General features: G+C 39.6%; 1 protein-coding gene across 1 annotated transcript in view; it reads right to left on the bottom strand.

Annotated features, from left to right (window-relative positions):
* MYO3A (myosin IIIA) overlaps nucleotides 1–21,661 on the bottom strand; it is a 282,829-nt gene that overhangs the window by 37,671 nt on the left and 223,497 nt on the right. Inside the window, exons 26-31 of the mRNA XM_055274926.2 lie at nucleotides 20,903–21,108; nucleotides 11,881–11,992; nucleotides 8,849–9,011; nucleotides 7,183–7,306; nucleotides 3,226–4,120; nucleotides 941–1,085 (exon numbers count right to left, since the gene is read on the bottom strand). Coding sequence (XP_055130901.1) covers nucleotides 941–1,085; nucleotides 3,226–4,120; nucleotides 7,183–7,306; nucleotides 8,849–9,011; nucleotides 11,881–11,992; nucleotides 20,903–21,108 — 1,645 coding nt within the window. The remainder of the gene's footprint in view (nucleotides 1–940; nucleotides 1,086–3,225; nucleotides 4,121–7,182; nucleotides 7,307–8,848; nucleotides 9,012–11,880; nucleotides 11,993–20,902; nucleotides 21,109–21,661) is intronic.

Here is a 21,661-nt window from a genome sequence, read left to right as displayed (position 1 = left end):
CTTTGGTAACAGCCAAACTCATTGCAGAGATGATGTCAGGGATCCCTGAACGGGGCAGTGAGATTGCGGAGGGCCTCCAAGAAAGCAAGGGAAAATAAATGCAGATTCTTCTGGGCAGACCTCAGCAGGGCAGAGGTCAAAGTCGTGGGACTCCTGAACTTTACTGTGACAGCTCCTGGGGGAGGTCATAAGACTGCAGAGATAATGGCTACCTAGAGTGGGCATGGATAATATGAGGCTCCAGACCCCCATGGTCTAGGTGCCACCTGCAGGGTGTGGGAGCAGCCAGACCTCCCAACTTGAAGAGCTCGTGGAGGCCAGCTGGAGCCATGAGTGTCCCAACAGTAACTTCATGGGCAAATGGCTAGAGACTGACTACAGGGTGTACCTGATCTTTTGGTGGTGTGCAAGGCCATAAAACCTTTGCACAGCTCTGGGGAGAGGGAGGTCTGAAAATTATTGAGATTGAATTCCTCACCAGTTTAGTATAATAGGTTGGCTAGAAAACAGTTCAATAACAATATTTCTTGTATAATGGGGTTTTGCACCTTCCACACTCTATACTCAAGGTTGCAGATGTTGACAAAGGAAATAGAAATATTTCCATTTCTATTTTTGCTCTCTCTTATCATATCTGCCTCCTGCCAGCCCCCCTCTCTATACCACCCCTTTTTATTCCCTTCTGGTGTCATACGCCAAGTTCTAGTTAAAATGAAAAAAGGAAAACATACTAAATGGAGGGGAATTAAGTCAGAGAAGGTAGAAAGTGGGTGGAACATCCTAAAAAAAGTGTATCTCCATATAAGAAATGAAATAAAGGTTCTCCTAAGACAGGACACAGGCTCCTCAAATCTGCCATAGAATAACGGTGGTAAACTAATAAACAAAGTATCTGGCATTTCCTTCCCATTCAGGAAGTTCTAACTCTACTGATTTTTACCTGAGAGGCACTGCTGAGAAGAAACTCGTCTATTAATTGGGTTATGGTGCGAGACACCCAGATAAAGTGGCTTCAGTTGCTGTGACAAAATCATTTCATTCAATTTTTTCTGCAGAATGAAATATTCTTCAGATAACTTTGATATCTAAAAAGAAGGTCATGTGTCAGGTTAAATCAAGGAAAAGAATACAGAGAGTTCTGCAGGCACCGGGGGCTGGGAAACGCCTTACCAGCACTCTTGGGGACTCTCATGTTCCTCTCCAGGGCCCACCCTGTCCCTTGCACCAAGGTCTGATAAAGTTCTCACCTGACAACCTTCCCCCCTTGTATTCTGAATACTTGCCATCTCACATTTTTCTTTAAAACTGCCAAGCATGTCATGCTACATGCAGAATTCTGTTCTGCCATCGACTCCTTCCCAGGTTTCTGAGATCTGGCTTCCAGCCTTGCCACTCTGCTGTGTTTGCCTTTCTGCTTCTGTCCTGAGGACCCCTCTGCTGCCTTTGATTGTGTAAACCTCCTTCCTTTTCTTTCTTTCCAGTCTTTTTTTTTTTTTTTTTTTTTTGAGACGGAGTCTCGCTCTGTCGCCCAGGCTGGAGTGCAGTGGTGCGATCTCGGTTCACTGCAAGCTCCGCCTCCTGGGTTCACGTCATTCCCCTGCCTCAGCCTCCCGAGTAGCTGGGACTACAGGTGCCTGCCACCACGCCCGGCTGATTTTTTGTATTTTTAGTAGAGACGGGGTTTCACCACATTAGCTAGGATGGTCTCGATCTCCTGACCTCATGATCCGCCCGCCTCAGCCTCCCAAAGTGCTGGGATTACAGGCGTGAGAGACCGCGCCCGGCCTTCTTTTCAGGCTTTTACCCTGATTTCAGGGCTGCTCTATTCTGGTTTCTCTTTCTATTCTGCCCCCAGCCTCTGTCGTGTCTGCATCCTGGGTCTGAGAACATGGCTGTCCTGCTGGGTTGAGTGTGAGGCTCCTGCTGGGACAGCCTCTAGCTTTGTTCCATGGAGCAGTGAATTTACTCCCATGGCATTATTGGCCAGCTCCGAGTGGATGCCTTGGTAATTCTACATCTCATGTCTCCACGGCATAGCAGGTCTGAGTTCTAATCCCTGATTTGGTCTTTGGTGTGAGAAGAACTGTATGTTCGTTAAACTCACTGTTTCCACATGCTTAAAAAGAGTAGGAAGGGGATGGGTAAATTAAAAAACGGCAGATCTCTACTGACAGCTAGAAGTTAGAGATGTTTGGGCCACACCTCTCGCACTAAGGAAGGGTCCAAGTGCAGTTATCGTGTTTCTCATAGGCTCAGCCACTGTCAAATACAAAAAGGGGAGTTTAGGGACTCAGGAATATTAGATAGTCCTTCTTGGAACTAACCCATTATGATATTTATTTTATTACTTCATACACCATTGATTACCCTGGAAATCCATGTATTTTAGAGATCATCTAGTTAAAACTCTTCATTTCACACTGGAGAAAATAACAGTGCTAACACATAAAGTGATTTTATGAAGGTCAAATGCCTAGAAAGAGAAAGGAGGAACTGGAATTGGCATTTACAGAAGCTGGTTCTTGCGATCTTTCCATAGCACCAATTTATGAGATAAATTATATGTATCAGAGACAAATTGCATGTATACCCATTAGAAGCCCTAAAACCTGTTGCTTCCTATGCTCCTTTCTAGAAACAGCTGAAACACACCTATGACTGGCATGAGATATTCTCCAGGAGGGAACTTTTCTCTGCGTTTTTTCTTTGTGATTCCTTATTTTCCATGACTGTTCATTCACTGTCATGATGTGACATGCAGACTTTCATCTTCACTGTATATGCCTCGGTGTGGCTACCTGTCAAAATCTGATACCTAATTATGTCTTCTCAAATTTGTGAAAGGGAGAAAGCATAAACTTTGGAGGATTTAGAAAACTTAAAACGACTTTGTATTTTTTTTTTTAGCTCCAATTAAAGATCTTACAGATTCATCAAACTTTTCACTATCAAGCCTCAGCATTTTAGTAAGCAGTATAAACCAATCTCTAGCATCGTGACTACATGAGGTTTCTATCATATTTTATACTATTGTTACCATGGTAAGTTAGGATAAAAGTTCCTGGTTATTTGAATAGCACAATCCTTGAGACATTTTATTAAAAATGTTTGCAGGCCCATCAACACAGATAAAACAATCTACTAGTTATTAATTATGTGTTTAATTCAGTTATTGTATAGTTCCCAGGGACTTTTATTAGTAAATAAATTCATTTATTCACATACCTGTTTTGAAAAAATTGCCAAATCACATGCTTCTCTTTCTGAAGTTGCTTTCGAGTCTTTGTTATCCTTCATCTTGATGTTATTGATTTCCTCATGTTTTGTAGGATAGGAATACAAATTATGAGTGTTTCTTGCTACTTCTGTTGGTGTTGTGACAATCCTCTGATGCTTAAAAGAAGACATCTTGTCCTTCCTCAACTGCTGCCTTCTCTTGTAACCCCGGTATTTGCTCTGAATGAATACCGCTGCTTTATCTTCTTCCTCCTGGGCCTGTGTCACTGGTTCAACTTGCCTCTCTTTGACTGTCTCATGTCTCAGATGGCCTCCGCCTCCCTCCTGGCTGCATATTGGTGCACTCTGGGTAACTACAGATGTCTTCTTTTCTTTTTCCGTGCTGTTTGCATTTTGATAAATTGATCTTTGGCTAAGTGTAGGTTCCAAAGTTTTTTTAAAGGAAGTCTCATTTTCAGCTAACCAAGGCACTGGGTAGCTTGGCCTTTCTGATATGGCCTTCCTTTCTAGATATGCTGCTTTTGACTCTTCACAATTTCTCTCCTCTGTGTACCTCTGATAGTAACTCTGGATCATAGCTTCCTCTTTCTCCACTTTCCTTAGCTTGCTGTTCTCTTCCAGGTCTTTGATAGACTTCTGTTTGGGGCTTACTTCTGGCCCTACAAGGTAGAATTCTTGCTTAACCTCTTCCTCATACACATTATTCATTTTTTTTGGAGTCTGATACCCTCTGTTTTTACTCTCCACAGCATTGGTGGTTTCCTCTTCAGGTTTGAAAGTGGAAGTCTTCACAACAGATACACTTCCTTTATTATTTGGAGCTGAAATGAATCTTTCATTAGCAGAGGTTGCATTTTCTGCTTGTTTCTTCACGAAAGATTCCCTGTGTAAAATATATTATCTTTGAATATACAGTACTAAACTGGAGCTTATTACTTCTTTTGGCAATAGCTATATGCCAGATACTGGTGGGACAAAGGCAAAAGGAACAAGGAAGTTTCAAAATTAAAACGTCTCAAGTCACATTAATCAAGTGCTTTCCAGAATGTTCTCTCTGGTGACAACTGTGATAACTACTCAAATAATGAGAAAACCAGATTCAACTCAGAGTGAGAACTATCCTAGCATATGAAGAACCATCTTTTCATTTAATGAGATATCAAAATTCCAGGAACTTAATCCTTTCAAAATATATCCTTTTCAAAACAAAGTACCTTTAGTAGTGAGATGCTGTGAAAAATATACCTAAGTTTGATACTAGTAAGCAGGGTATGTTTACTTGGCTGACATACTGTACTTTAATAAGCCCTAAGTTTACTGATCAGAGGAAGTATCTTATAAAATTAAAGGAAAAGCAACGTCCTCGCTACAGTTCATGATCATGTAATATGGTGGCCAAAATTTCACAGTTGCTACTTTGCTAATATCCTTCCAAAATGATTTCCCCTTCACTTGAAGATAAGGTCTTCTCTGCATCTTTTTTTTTTTTTTTTTCCTAGCCAAGGGCAAAACCCTTACAAGAGCAATACAGCTAAGAAAAAGGTTAAGATGGAATAAAAATGTTGTACGATGACACCTTGATATGCTAACACCTCTCATTGCTACTTGGAGGGCTTTTGCAACAAACTTTTCATCTTAGTCCAGAAACCCATGTGAGAGTTTAGGTCATTTGTGATCTGTTTGTGAAGTCGGACTCTTCTTTGAGTCAAATCTGGAAAAAGTTACCGGGATTCCTTCTTTTCTAATTCTATTGGCCACTTCCTAGGACTAGAATTACTGTGGTATCCCCAGGCTAGTACAGGAGGCATAGCAGAATCCTGCTAGGATCAGTCAAGAAACTAAGTAGGGCACCATGATTTTGATGCCCATGATTTTGATGAATTGCTACACTAGTATTTTGAATTCCTCCATAATACTGACCTCTCTGAGAATGCTTACATTTATTCAAAACACAACTAATAAGAGAAGATAAGTGTGCAGTCTCTAACTGATTACATTCCAAAAAATCCATTTATAAGTTAGTTTTGATCCTTTAAATGCATTTCACTGGTGAAGACTTATACACAACGCTGAAATTCCCACATCAGTTATACGTCTGGACTCAGGCGACTCTGCTCTGTGTTGCGGCTGGCTGAAGACCATGGAGAGCCCTGCCGGCCTGGACCTTTCTCCAGCTCCCCGCTGTGATATTCTAGGTCACAGGTCAGGGGCTCTGACAGGGAGTGGTTAAGTGAAAACAAGGGCTTCAGGTAGCTGAGGGAAAAGGAAAGTCAGAGGTGGCAGAGGGAGGGAGTGCTGGACCGCAGATCTCTGGCAGTGGTCAGGCCCACCTGCCTCTCCCTTCCCTAACCTTCCTCTCTACAAGCTTCCCCTGACTTTCTGCCTGTACTTCTTTCATGTCTGACTTTGTCATCCACCTCCCATGAGAGTTAGCCCAATAAATGTCAAATTCTCCATCCCAGACCACAGCGATAGCTTCTTACTCACACTCATGTGCCCTGAAGTGAATCTTGTGTGCAGTAGATGCTTAATAAATATCTGCTACATTGAAAGCTAATCCCTGGTATCCTCAGAAGAAAGGTGGTAGCAAATGGGTATGTAATTGAACATCACATTTCCTTATTAGATGTGATATCTACAAGCAGTACTTTCTAGAAGTAGTACACTTAGTCTATCTTTCTTCCATTTGCAGCCAGTTTATATTTCTCTCAGCCTCCAGACTGAAGTACAGGAGTCACAGGTATCACCCAGCCTCCTGCTCCTGAGGCAGGCCTGTGATGTTTGGAAGTTTGCTGGACTGTTTTATAGCCAGTAACAAAGAGAAACAAATCATTTGGATCCTCACAAGCAAAGACAAAGAGCATATATATGTCTCAGAATACACAAAAACTTAAAACACCAAATGTCTCTAAACTTCAGATAAACATTTCTGTTTTTTCAAATAAGGAAATGAGGTTGGCCTGAGGGATTCGGGGAGTGTGTGGGTGAAGGTGAGGAGAAGAGGTGGCAGAGAAGTCATCTATGAATCATCTATGAGACCACTATTGGCAGGAGAGAAGAATAGCGGTGTGTGAAGAGAACAGTAGATGTGGGTGTGTGGGGAAAGAAGGAAGCCAGGAAGCCACCTCTTCTTCTATTTCATTCCTTCACCCTTTCTATGGCCAGTTTTGATGTTAAAAACCAGGGGACTAGGGTTGGGGCTGGAATGATCTTTATCTCCCTGGATGACCATGTACTCAGTTTGATCAATTCAAGTTTCACCACTTGGGCAAAATGTAGATACTTTTCCCTTTCCCTAACCACTACCAACCAAGGCAGGGTTCCTTCCTCCTTGCCCCCAGTGTACCCTTTGACTATTTTTATGGCAGAGTTAACATATTTTACAAGAGGGATGTGTTTGTCTGTCCTGTTTTTTCCATAATACTGTAGAAATTTGAGGATAAGGATTTTGCTTCACGTATCTGTGTGTCCCCACTGCCCAGCATAAAGCCTGCTGAATAAGTGAATAAGTGGTTTGCTAACATGCACCTGGAAGTATAGACATGATGGCTCAGAAGAAGAAAGGGCAGCTGGTGATTATGACACAGGGGCCAATGGCATATTGCCTATTAAAGCCACTGGAATGAATGAGAGGGCCCAGGGACACATTTAGATATGGATGAGGATTTAAATGTGGGGATTGGAGGACATATTAGCAAAGGACACTCAGAATTAGGAGTAGAATTATAGAAAGCAATCTGGTAGAAGCCAAGAAAGAAAAATTTTGAGAAAGAACTCCAAAATAGGATAGAGAACACAAAAGTAGCCTCTGGGTGTTCATTGACATTGGATGTGTCAGTATCAGGAAACTGGCTAGTACAAGAAAGGCTGTGAACATTATTCTATGACCTTACAGATCTGAAAAATCTATACGTTACAATGGTATAAGAATGAACATCATTATACCTCGTATTTTCAAAGTTTCTCTTGTAGTCGAATTCCTGATCAGAAGTCTGAATGGTTGTTACTGCTGTGTTTTTCACGTTAATAATTTCTTTTCTTTGTTTCCTGACAAGGTGTCCTCTTGCAGCTGAAACATACAAAGCCCGTAGTAGTGTTAATCATAAAGAAATAAAAGAAAATTACTTTAAAGAGTAGAAATGGTGGTTTTGACCATTGATGTCAAAGAGGAAAATAAAATTAAAATGCCAAATAGAACAGGTTCACTTAAAAATGCTATTCATTAACAAGATTCTTCTACATGGCAAGCCATAGCAATAATAACTAAAGTAACTTTCATACTAAGAAGACTACTAAAATGAAATCCAAATGATAGAGATGAGCAAAGTTGATGACAAAATGTGCTCATTTGCTTAAAATTTGATAATACTCATTTTCCTTTTTTTGCTATGTGTTTCATATATTTTGGCCAGATATATTTCAGATGATCAGATTATATATTTGAGAATTCAGATTAATTTTTTTTAAGTTTTAGAAAGTTAATACAGAGCAAATATATATTCTGTAACATTCCCTATGTCAGGGCAGCACCCAATAATCAATGACTATTTCTTCAGAAAAACAGAGTATTTTTACTAAGTTGGGTGAGTAAAGCACTGTAAATAACCTCACATCACATTGCTATGTTTCACTGCCAAAGGCTCTATGAAGAACCTTTTTATCAGAGCTTTATAAATTTTGAAATTGTGGATAAAGGATTAGAGCCCAAATTACTGAGTTTGCATTTTGATTTCTCAGTGAGAAGTTAAAGGCTTAAAATACAAAAAGAGATGATGATGACTCATTGCTGATTGACAGAACAGGGATTGGAATGTTAATCTCTTGAATGTCAGTCAGCTCCTCTGCCCACGATATTAGTGTTCTTCAGAGTGCAGGCTGCAAACCATTAGTGGATCATAAAATTGATGTAGTAGGCCAAATCTAGCATTTAAAAATGAAATGGAATAGACTAGAATTAAAAATATCAGAACATAGTGCTGGTAGTGTGTGTGTGTATCAGGTTAAAAAGCAAAATACATTTTTTTCTCTATGTGTCCAGTCAAAAAAATTTGAAAGAGAGCATACTAGGCTGTGACAAGCTCTATCTAAATTTCGTTTCTTATGGAAAAATAGAAAGCAAAATCCAAAGTCTATTAATACAGCTTAATAAAAGTTTGTGAAGTAAAGTACGGTTATAAATATTATTTCCTTACTGTTAAGAGAAATAAATGGATGCCCTTTAACAAAATAAGATTTAAGCTGTCAAAAATTATGGCAAGTGTAACCTTTGGAATAAAGTAGAAAAAATTCTTATTGTCCAGTGAGCTATAATAATATGATTCTTGAGATCTATAATTAATCATTTGCTACATCTTCCACAATAGGTCAATTGTGTTTCATTAATTCTTGACAGAAAAGTTAAAAATTAAATTATTTAAGACAAAACATTTATCCAAATATTAAAAGTGTCAATCACTAAAACAATTTGACTTAGGTTTAATATAACGAAAAGTGTCAAGGCAACACAGTCTGGAATTAAACACAAAAGCTACATAAGAATTGGAGGTTTGCCTGTAAGAAGTATTATAAGATTTGATTTTATGACCATATCTAAATATGTCAAAGAGATTACCTGACTGTATTATTATAGCGCTTTCTTTCCTTTTCTCCTGTATTTTTTGGTATCTTCTTGAACACAAGAATGCTCTGACACAAGCTTGAATCAAAATAAGCTTGTCAATAGCTTCCTTTCGCATTAGATTTAACTGTTCCACGTGATAATACTTAAGGAACACCTGAAAATTAAAATAGAATACAAAGAACCATGGCACACAGATGTGAAGCAGTTATGTGCTATGCTTTGAAGAATAGAACACATTCTAAATTGCTTGAGATTTTGGAAATCACTGTCTTTTGCTTCTTTGCCCTAGATGTCACTATGACAGTACAGATTTTTATGCTTGAAGAAAACATTTCTTTTTCTTTTTCTTTTTCTTTTTTTTTTTTTTTTTGAGACAGAGTCTCGCTCTGTTGCCCAGGCTGGAGTGCAGTGGCATGATCTCGGCTTACTGCAAGCTCCACCTCCCGGGTTCACGCCATTCTCCTGCCTCAGCATCCCGAGTAGCTGGGACTACAGGCGCCCGCCACCACGCCCGGCTAGTTTTTTTGTATTTTTAGTAGAGACGGGGTTTCACCATGTTAGCCAGGATGGTCTCGATCTCCTGACCTCGTGATCCGCCCGCCTCGGCCTCCCAAAGTGCTGGGATTACAGGCGTAAGCCACTGCGCCCGGCCAAGAAAACATTTCTTTGAGAAGAAATGCAGAAGATGACAACCCTGCTGTTTATTTACAACAGGTAACTAGGCTTTGTTGGATGAGACAATAAGAGTGGAGGATATTGAGCTCTTTTAGCAAAGTTTCTAGCATCATATATTCTGGGCTAAGCTAATTGTTATGCTTTTTATTTTTTAAAGGCAACTATATTTCCCAAATTAAAAAAATCTGAACAAATCTTATTATAGAGGACGGAATTATAGTTCCATTAGTTAATTCATCTAATGTTTATTAATGTTATCGAGACCTGTTACGGGTACATATCTGCTGGGGATACAGAGATGAACAAGGCGGGTTGCTGCCCTTGGGGCTGGTAGTGTTGTCAGTGAGGAGAATAAGGCAGAGAGAGGGCCCCAGGCAGATTTCATTAACAATGTTCTCACTGGACCCAAAGGCTGCCATGGAGAAAGGAGGGATGACTTTTGATTATTCTAAAATCAACATCAATTGGAGCAAGGGAGGAGCCCGAAGGCTTGGCGCATTCTCATCTAACATTTCTCTCCCCTCCTCCAAGGAAATGAAAAGCTTGTTTTGTTTGTTTGTTTTCTCCTTTTAATGGCTAAATTTCCTAATAAAAGTCATCTCAAAGAGTTTATTGAATCCATCAAGAAAGTCACTTAAATTCAAATTTTATGGCTGTCATGAGACCTGATAACCCAGACTATAGAATTCTCTCAGTGTTCCATTACTTAAAAGCTTGGCACCATGGGCAAACACGTTTGTGTTACAGGTTTGATTTAATTCAGTTTTAATTTCTACAGGACTCTAGATGTTAATACATTTAGTCCATTCTGCTGTTGACAATTCATTTAAAATTCAATCTGTTTAAAAAGGTCATCATTTCTTTTTGCATGACATTAGAAATGTTCCTATATTAATACTTTCTATCCATGTTAATGAGTTGGAAAAGGTGAAGTGGAAAAATACAAATAGCTTTAAAATGCTACTTAAATATCATGCAGAACTATAACTGCAAAAGGCCTTTTTACAAGTTAAAACTCCATTTGAAGTTAGGCATGTGTTTCAGACCATAAATCATGAGATTTTAGTCTGATGAAATTCATCTTTTTGAAATTTATCATCTAAGAGAAAATGGTGTGAATAAAATACTCATTTTTAATGCCCAAAATATCCCCTTACTAAACACTAAAGTAAATATGGGTTACTGAATACACAGGACACTCAGTTTAAGGTGTTTTTTTTTTTTTTTTTTTAATCTCTTAAATTGTTACAGGGCTAATTTCTCATCCGAACACTGTTAAAATTCTCTCCCACATCTCCTACACCCAAGACACAAATATTATAAATTTCTTTGCAAATGTGGAAGTTTGTTTTGGTTTACTTCTGTGGTGTGGCTGATAGTGGGTATTCTTGAATGATCAATCTATGAGTATCTCTTGGCTTTAGCTTGGCTCTTTTCCTTATCCTCCCCCTGTGATACATTTCATACCCCCTTAAGTTATATTCAGTGCACAATGGAACCCTGTTTATTTCCTGATCCCTGTCTAGTAATGCTATGAGAATACCTGAGAAGACCAATACATCCTTTCTCCAAACAGCGACCTATCCTTCTTCCATATTCAAGATCGGTTATGTTTTTTACTTTGTTCTCTAAGGGATTAAATAAGCGAAGATCTCACAGGTTCTAAAAGCTAATATATAAACACATCAATGTCCAATACATATAGCAAGTCTAGTAATAGTGGTGAATATTTTACTCTAGAAAAATTTCAAGTTTATGATAGAAGCAGGTCTGAGAATTAGGGAAAAAAGGAAAACATGAATCTTATTTGGATCATTATGATTCTGTACAGCTTTTTAACTATATTTAATAGTGATAAACTAGAGAATACATATGTCTGTTTTCAATACCATCTGAAATAAAGTACAATCATTATGGTTTATCCTTTTTTGATAAATCTTCAAGATAAATTTTTCTTGCATTTGTTTTTTTCAATTTCAATGTAAACTTGTCTTTAGAGTAAGGGTCTTAAGTTGCATAGGCTGGAGTGCAGTGGTGCCATCATACCTCACTGCAGCCTTGAACTCCTGGGCTCGAGCCATTCTCCCACCTTGGCCTTCCAAAGTGCTGGGATTACAGGTGTAAGCTACCTTGCCCAGCCTTTTGCATTTCTTAAAAGAAATCTTTATGAGGAGCAAAAGCCTTTAATGTTGATGAAAAAGGAAATCTTTATGAGTTTATAAATTTACTTCCTCTATGGTAAGCTACAGATTCTATAACATAAAAAGCCATACTTTCAAACATTGTAAAATGTTATAATCCTCAGTGAATCCAGCATAATTTTCCTGAAAATTACATGAAAACATTACTTTTGTTTTTCCAAGAGCCCAGTTATCGAGACCAGCTTTTTCCAAAATGGTGGCACAGGTGTCAGGGCTCATGGGGGGCTCCTCGCTCGACTTGTAGCAGAGAATGTAGTACCTTGGAATAGAAAAAAGGGCTGGTTAGTGTTGCATAAAGTGCCAACATCTCTGTAGCTTGGTGGTTCCCCAACAACTTAGTGCAGAGGCTGAGGAAGAGATGCCCAGACTTGATGCGGAGAAATCCTTTAGGCATCCTCAGAACAACTTTGGAGTAGACCAAATTCCAAACGGATGCAAACCCAGTCCAGGCTGTATAAATTTGAGCATCGTGTTTTCACCTTTGTGATCACCTTTCAAAACTTAACACTGTACTCCCCCGACAAGAACTCCATCACTCAAAAAAATTTAGCAGTTTTGTTTTTTCGCTACATTTCTCTGGACACTACAAAGTGCAGGACTGCAGTGGCAGGAAGCAGAAGGAATTATTTTTCACATTCCAGTGTTAACAAAACTCTGGAAGGTGATCTTCAAATTGGGTGATGGAGCTTAATTCCAGTGAAACTTCCCATCACTGTATACATGCCTTCCATCATTGTTTTTCCTTGAGGGACACTGTCTCCTGCTAGAGTTTTTCTCTATTGGTTTAATGTATCCATAATCGAGGGAAGGAAAGAGGAAGGGCTAATGCAGGAAAGAACTGAAAGCAGGTCCTCAGGTTAAACCACAAGGCTTATTGGGGAAGGGGATGAATTAAGGAAAGAAAATCCGCTTTACACTGGTCAATAATCTTGTGCAAAAAGACAGATTTCCAGAATTTTTAATACTCTACTATTTTTAATTTATTGGTGCAAGATTAGCCTGAAAGTCCAGTGCAACAAAGCAGCAAATTTTGGTAGGTTTTGAATTTCAAAAGACAGGCCCTGATACGTAGACGGCAGAGGTGGCGTGGTGACATGCAGAGCAGAGTTTTACCCTTGACTCATTATCTGTATATACTTGGACATATCACAGTTAAGTATCAATTTCCTCATCTAAAAATGAATCCGGAGATTAAACCTCTAAAATGAACATATTTCAACTTTGCTAAGTTTCACCTCATTAAATCTGCAATGAAGTAGCTTCTGTTAGGCTCCGTGGAGAAGAATCCTGGCCTAGAATGGTATAGAATGAAGTGACCATAACTTTTGCTGTTTGTGCAAATAACCCCAGGGAGTGCCTATTAGCCACTAGGCCTGCACACTTCAGGACTAACTCGCACATGTATGCATGGTGACCCAGTAGCGGCGACTCTGCATTCACAGCCTGTCCACCAACTCCTGGCTTTCCTTCCTTCCAGAGCCAGCCAGGATCTCACAGTTCATTGCAGGAGCCACCCTTAAGCAGCCCCCGCACCTTTCCCACTCTCATTCCTTTGTCATCCACTCTCTGCAAACATGCATGCCTGGACCTGCCAATCATCTGCGTCTCTTGTCCTCATGCCGGGCTTCAGAGCACAGCCAGAGAAAATCTTCACTGTCAGCTCCCTGTGGATGTGTGGATTCCTGACTCAGCCAGGCTCCCAAGAAAGCTCTGGATCCTGACCAGTGTCCCGGGCCACTTTCCTCTCTTCCTCCTCACAAAAGCGACTTAATTCCGTCCTGCTTTCTCCAAGTCTCCCAGCAGCCCCTGCCCTCCGTACCTCTCTCAGCAGACGAGCTTCTCTACTATATCACCGGATACCACCAGACACACAATTCATAGGCTTCTTCCCCAAATACAAATTCATTTGTCCACTATCAATTTTCCCTCCTCCTTCAAAGGAGATTTTCATCCTCCGCCTGTGTTCTAGAGGCCATGTCCTCCTCCTCTTCTGTATATTTTCAATCTCATATCTCTCTTCTGGCACGCTCCATTTACAAAATGGACGTTTGTGTGTTGCTACAAAGCAAACACTTTAAGCCTCGCTCATCTGTAATGATTCTGTTTCTTCCCCTAGCTTTGCTGATAAGTTGAAAGACGGTTTAAAATAATCGTCTTCACTTCCCATCACTCTTCACTCTTCACTTCCCATCACTCTTCAGCTCCAAGAATCTCATTTAATCACATAGAAACAAGGCCTCTCATTTACTCATATAGGATGCAGGAGTGGTGAAATCTAACAGGTCCTTCTCCATCCTAAGTGTTTTTTCTGCAGCACTTGCTATTATTGGCTGTTCTCTCTGTCTTGCTCTCTCCAAGGCTTCCACCTAATGTCCTCTGCCTCTCCTCCTCCCTCTCAGTCTCCCTGCATGCCCCATATTTAATGATTTAATGACTAGTTGCTTAAACGCTAGTGTTCTACAGTGTTCCATTTTTTTCTAAGCTCTGTCCACAGGCATCTTGTCTATATGCTTGGCTCCAACTATTCCTGTATATGGTGATTCCTAAATTTACACCATCAACCTTAACTGTTGATATCAACTCTAAACACTATTTATGACTACTACTCTACATGCCCACGTGGTTAACTTTAAACTCAGCGACATTCATCAGTTTTTCCTTCCTCCGCCATTTCCTGTCTCTATGAATGATACTACCACTTTTTAAAAGGTACTTGAGCTAGAAATCTGTGTGCCAGCCTACTCTTCCCTATTCTTCACTCTATGGATCTAACAAGCTTAAAGTCTCTCTGGAATCCATTTGTTTCTTGCTGTGCCTACTGCCATTACCTTAATTGAATACCTTGTCCCTTCTCACCTAGACTTGTGCAATTGCCTCCCAACTAGTTACCTCCACTGTCACTCCCCTGCCCTGCCCCAGCCACCGTCCACGGCTCTGTCTGAATTATCTTTTTTTTTTTTTTTTTTTTGGAGACGGAGTCTCGCTCTGTCACCCAGGCTGGAGTGCAGTGGCGCAGTCTCGGCTCACTGCAAGCTCCGCCTCCCGGGTTCACGCCATTCTCCTGTCTCAGCCTCTCCGAGTAGCTGGGACTACAGGCGCCCGCCACCACGCCCGGCTAATTTTTTTGTATTTTTAGTAGAGACGGGGTTTCACCGTGGTCTCGATCTCCTGACCTTGTGATCCGCCCGCCTCGGCCTCCCAAAGTGCTGGGATTACAAGCGTGAGCCACCGCGCCCGGCCTGAATTATCTTTTTTTAAATGAAAATCTGATCATGTCCTTTCCTGACTCGAAGAGTCTCTATGGATGTCCCAAGTTCTAAGCTGGGATGACAAAATCAGGTGCTTTCAAAGTCTAGGCAGATACCATAAATATGCGAGCCTGGGAGCAGTGGGAATGTAGGAGAGGAAAAGGTTACACCTGCCAAAAAGCATTGGCTTTAAATTGTTTGCCACATATGATGACTAGCATGCAAGCTCCCTTCTGCCCTATATCCCTGTCTGCCTTTCCAGCCTCCTTTTTGCTATTTTCCATGACACTCTGAGCTCCAGTCATGAAAGTTACTTAAAATTGTGCTGGAGGGCCATGTTTGCTCATGCTTCTATGCCTTCGTATGTGTTACTCACTATGCGTGTGCGCCCTTTCATCTCACTCCTAGTTTCCTTAAGGAAGATCTACTTTTTCAATATTCTAAAAACTCTCCTCAATGTCTCTTCAACTAACAGATTAACTGGAGTAATGAAATTGTCTTTTCTTGTGCGAAACACACCAACTGAGGTCTGCCGCACACTTAAGGCTCAAGGCTGACACTTCTCACTAGTGTGCCCATGTGTGTGTGTGTTTGCTCTCACTGGATGAGCTGTGTTTGCTCCCAAACCTGTTTATGCCAGTTGTATTTGGTGTGACATTATTCAAATAAATATCAGATTGAAATCTAAGTGAGGAAAGCCAGAGGATTGTTTCTATAAAACTGCATCAAATTTTGGTAAGACTTTATAAAGAAGTCTTGTAAAAAACCATGAAATTAAACATGGATGAAGCAATTACAAAGCATTGAGGAAAAGCATAAGAATCAAGAAATATTCAGTCCTGTGGCTGTTTCACAAGTGTCTTTAATATCTTGCTTCACTCCAAGAGATGTTAACTGGAAATCATAAATGAGAGATCACAGATAGTTTATGCAAGAAAGAGCCAATAAACTGTTATTAATAGACATGCACTCAAAGGAAAAAAATTAAGCCTTTATCAAAAGGTTAAAAAACAAACTTACATTGATGTTGTAAGTAAAAATATTTTTGGTGTGTTTTATGTATTACTTTTATTACTCTCTGCTTTATCAGAATTTCTAATACAATCTAAACCATCCTTCCTTTATGCTCTCAGAGTATCTTGTTTATACTTTCATTAAAAATACCCAGTCCTCTTTCATTAATTTGAAAAATATTTGAGCACCTACTATTTATTTGCCAGGAACCCTTCCAGGTGCTTCAGACACAGTAGTGAACACAGGATACCCACACCCTTGCTGCCTGCAGCTGACTTTACATTGTATGATAAGATTTTTAAAGCCCTGTTTCCATAACAGGTCTGTGAGTTTCTTAATGTCAGGGGCTCGTCCATTAATCTTTGGACCTTTAATCTTTCAATTAAGATTTGAACTCATTTTTAGTTCAAGGACTGGAACACAGTGGGTCCCTCAACTAAACGGTTGCTGAATGTATAATGTACTGTTGCGGGGACTTGTGGAAATAAATACTTAGGTAAGCCACACATGCTTATGGAGGGCATCCCCTAGGCCATATAGGTCATAGGTAATTTTGGGAGCTTGAGACTGAGGCAAAAATAATAATAAAAATAATTATAGCTAATATGTATTGATGACACCTGGTTCTATCAATAAAATCCATATATATTATTTCATCTAATACTTATATATATAATGTAGATATTGTTATTATCATCCCTATTTGCAGCTAAGGGACATTGAAGCTTGAAGCTTATACAACTCAAGTAACTTTGAATAAGGCCACAGATTTACTAAGTGGCAGAGTTGGGATTCAAACCTGGGTTTGCTGACTTCAAAGCATGGTACTTATCTACTTCACCATACTACTGCCTTCAGTAAGTTCTAGTTGTATTAGAGCTCTGGTAGCCAAACCATTATGTACAGGTGCTTAGTGGGGAAATGGAGCCAAATTAAATGGCTGGCTTGTTAGCGTAAGGGTTCCTTTGAAATAGCTGCAGTAAAAACCCAGTGTCTTGTGCAAAGTTCATATTGTATATTTTTCCTTAAGATTGTTTCTTTGTTATAAAACAGAAGAATTTATCTACAACAGAACAAAGGGTCTGGAGAATTCTGCATCCTGTGCAGAGTGTTAGCAGTTCTATTTATACCCCCATAGAACCTCTGATAATTGTTCTGCCTTCCTAAGAGTCTATGCCAATTTGGATGACAACTTCCAAATTAGTGACACAGAAAAGGTTTAGCCTTTTATTTCTGGAACTTCCTGTATTCAGAACAGCTATTCACATGTTCTCTATACACTTAGTTTTATCCCCTTCTCTTTATTTCTTGTGTAGTAATTTGCTATTCTGTAATAGCACAATAATTATAAATATATTTAAGAATTTATTCTCATTTCTGACATTTGAACTACAATATCATTAAGAAAATAGGTTTTATTCTCATTATGCTCTATATTATAAAACTACGGTTATTTTTCAAGCTATAAGATTAGGCTGATATTCAAGGCTTTCTCTTCATAATTTTAACCCAATTGTTTTTTCATCTTCTGTCACTTCACCACTGCAATGCCCACTCCACCAACCCAATCCATTCCAAGTCCTGCTAGCTTTTGGCACACCAACCTATACACCAAGAAAACTCCTGTTTTCTCCACAAGCCATACCCACCTTCAAGTCCCAGTTTGAGTCCTTCTTCTTATTTTTTTATTTTTCATTTTTTTTAGAGATAGGGTCTTGCTCTGTCACCCAGGCTGGAGTGCAGTGGTATGAACATAGCCTCCTGTAACCTTGAATTCCTGGGCTCAAGTGATCCTCCTGCCTCAGACTCCTGAGTAGCTAAGATTACAGGCATGAGCCACCACACCCCGCTAATTAAAAAAAAAAATTGTTTTTAGAGATGGGGTCTTGCTACATTGCCCAGGCTGGTCTCAAACTCCTGGCCTCAAATGATCCTTCTGCATTAGCTGAACGCCTCTTCTTGATATCCTCTCTCATCAGCCTTCCTGGAGATGCTCTTCCTTCCCTTGAACTCTTACACTGTGTATATCATTCTCTTGGACCTTGGCACTTATTACTTCACATTGCTTGTTAACTTTCCATGTCTGTGGCTCTGGTGATTCTAACTGGACTGTACAATATTGAAGATCAAGCCACTTCTAAAATTCAGTATCTCCCACAGTGCTTAGCATGGTGCCTTATACATTAAAAAATCACTGAAATTTAAGAGTACTTATATTAATATTACACTCATAATATCTATATTACTATTTAAGCAAGTTAAAGATCTACATTTTTTTCTAAAACATGAAGTGCATGATAATAAGGTCAAATTTTAATCTTAATTTGAAATTTGAAACTCCTTTGTATCTAGTATTTTTGGTTTACCTGCTTTCACGAGCAGGATGGAGAATTTACCTATTAGCCAATAAAAAAATTCCATTTTTTTATTTCTTAGTTTTGGTTATAAAATTGTGTCTGATCTGTAGGAAGTAAAGTCGATGATTAGCTGCTAACTAGATTTCTGGACTCTAAACTTGAGGTTTTAGTTTGTCTTAAACTACTATAAGGATTGGCCAATACAAAAGTCATATGTTTATGTAATTTTGATCTCCATCATGAAAAAGGTAGTAGAGTTTTCTTGATTTCAAAGCATTCCAAATAAATAATCCCAGGTCTCTAAGCAGAGCTTGCAGTGAGCTGAGATCACACAACTGCACTCCAGCCTGGGCCACAGAACTAGACTCCATCTCAAAAAAAACTCAGCCGATTCAGTGGCTCACACCTGTAATCCCAGCACTTTGGAGGCTGAGGCTGGCGAGTCACGAGGTCAGAAGATCAAGACCATCCTGACTCACACGGTGAAACCCTGTCTCTACTAAAAATACAAATATTAGCTGGGCGTGGTGGTGGGTGCCTGTAGTCCCAGTTGCTGGGGAGGCTGAGGCAGGAGAATGGCGTGAACCCAGGAAGTGGAGCTTGCAGTGAGCCGAGATCGCACCACTGCATTCCAGCCTGGGTGACAGAGCAAGACTCCATCTACAAAAAAAAAAAAAAAAAAAGAAAAGAAAAACAAAATCAAGAACTACCACAAATTTGCTGAACGTATCAAAATTAGCAGAAATAGGCCAGGCACGGTGGCTCACGTCTGTAATCCCAGCACTTTGGGAGGCCGAAGTGGGCAGATCATGAGATCAGGAGATCAAGACCATCCTGGCTAACACAGTGAAACCCCATCTCTACTAAAAGTACAAAAAATTAGCCGGGTGTGGTGGCGGGCACCTATAATCCCAGCTACTTGGGAGGCTGAGGCAGAAGAATGGCGTGAACCCAGGAGGCGGAGCTTGCAGTGAGCCGAGATCCCGCCACTGCACTCCAGCCTGGGCAACAGTGCAAGACTCTGTCTCAAAAAAACAAAAGAAATTAGCAGAAATAATCAGAATTCTCATCACATTTAGAAAGAGTCTTGGTTACTCCAAGTAAAAGAATGGCTGATAAAATGCATAAAATTTTTCGGAGGAGGGAAGGAAAATTAGAAATCAAGCTTGATGTGCAATCACGAAACAAGGTTTTGCTTTGTTCTTAATAGTAATTTATATACTTTGAAAAAGGGTGAGGAATATTATAAATGGGACTTCCTCAAATACTGGGTTTCACCTGAAAATTTTAATAGACTTCATCTTTAAAAATTGAAATTTCATTATGTTTAATGACCAATAGAAATTATAGAGCTGAAAAAATATCAAAAATATGGGCATTTAAAATATTAAATGTATAAGATATTGAACCTTCATATTACTAATAATGTATTACTCAATAAAATATATTTAGTATATAGCTCAATTTATTTTATGTTAATCTTAAATATTAAAAGGAACTCCTTGGCCGGGCATGGTGGCTCATGCCTGTAATCCTAGCACTTTGGGAGGCCAAGACGGGCGGATCAAGAGGTCAGAAGATCGAGACCTTCCTGGCTAACACGGTGAAACCCCGTCTCTACTAAAATTACAAAAAAAATTAGCTGGGCGTGGTGGCGGGCGCCTGTACGCCCAGCTACTCAGGAGGCTGAGGCAGGAGAATGGCATGAACCCAGGAAGCAGAGCTTGCAGTGAGCTGAGATCACGCAACTGCACTCCAGCCTGGGCCACAGAGCTAGACTCCATCTCAAAAAAAAAAAAAAATTCCTTATACCAATTTATTCTTTTAAAAAATTTATGTTAGCTTTTTAAATTGACAAACCTAACTGTTTCATCTTCCAAATCACCGTTAGAGACAGTATCTCATTTGATCATTATAAGGATCCTATCAGGTAGTTATAGCAGATATGGTAGGCAAGTAAAGTGAGGTTAGGGTTATAAGCCAGGGTTTCTCAACCTCAGCACTGTTGAGATTTGGGGCTGGATAATTCTTTGTTGTGGGGAGGCTATCCTATAAACTGTAGAATGGCTGTTTAACAGCATTCCCAGGCCTCTACCCACTAGAGGTCAGTAGCATCCCCCTGCGCCCCTCCACCACACAGGATGTGACAACCAGAAATGTCTCCAGACATTGCCAAGCGTCTTGAGGGGCAAAATCTCTCCCAGCTGAGAATCAGTGATATAGGCCCACAGTCATATAGCAAGTGGCTGAGCTAGGGCAAGAACCCAGATTCTCCAACTCCTCAGTACAGAAGCTCAGGCCTCTGGATCATGCTGCCTATACCACATAGTACCACCCATCTGTCTTGCTGCCTATACCACATAGTACCACCCATCTGTCTTTCGGCCTCAGTTAATAGCTGTCTTCTTTTTTCAACACATAATCATTTGCATGAACAAAATGCCTCCTTCCTAGACCTCTACATATTTTTTCATATTATGTTTCTTATAATTCTTCTCAATGATTTTTATATAAACCGCACAATAGAAACTGAAAAAGAAATCCACATACCGCTTTATAAAGTTAGCAAAAAGTATCCGATGGGAGAATCCTAGCCTTCGAATTCTTGCTGTTTCCAGAATTCCTGTGTACCGAAGCTGTAGCAGAACTTTCTCTTTGTCATATTTTCTTGCCTGACGCTCATTATTTGGTTTGATGCAACGGACAAAATGAGGTTGGCCCACCACCATTTTAGACAACAAATCCATCAGGGAATACTATAATATGCAACAAAAATAAATTTCCCAATGTAGCATACAAAAACATATGAGCTTGCAGGCCTTTCTTTTTACTACAAGAATAACATTCAAAAAATGAATGTTATAAATGCTCCCATTAGTCACAGTAAATGGAGAAAAATATGTTTTAATGAATATTTTATTTATAGTATAGTTCTAAAAATATAGATTTACTTACAAAAATGTAGAGGCAATAACTAGAAATTTAGCTATTAAAAGTTTGCTTATAAACCATTAAGTCAACTTTAATTAACAGATAAAATTATTTTTGATGTAGTTTGTAAGCAATCATATACTCTTAGGCTAACTTACCAAATTATAATATTATACAATCTTGCTAATCCTGCTTATATATTAATTTCCTTGTCCAACTCTCTCTTTATAGACGGTAAAAAAGGGAATACTTTACAACAGACATTGGAGTTTATTGGAGGGTGGAGAGTAGGAGGAGGGAGAGGATCAGGAAACATAACTAACGGGTACTGGGCTTAATACCTGCGTGATGAAATAATCTGTTCAACAAACCTCCATG

This window comes from Symphalangus syndactylus, chromosome 4, assembly GCF_028878055.3.
Source record: "Symphalangus syndactylus isolate Jambi chromosome 4, NHGRI_mSymSyn1-v2.1_pri, whole genome shotgun sequence".
In the NCBI taxonomy this organism is placed as follows: Eukaryota; Metazoa; Chordata; class Mammalia; order Primates; family Hylobatidae; genus Symphalangus; species Symphalangus syndactylus.
Note: the sequence above shows the minus strand (reverse complement) of the source record. Positions and strands in the feature narration are given on the sequence as shown.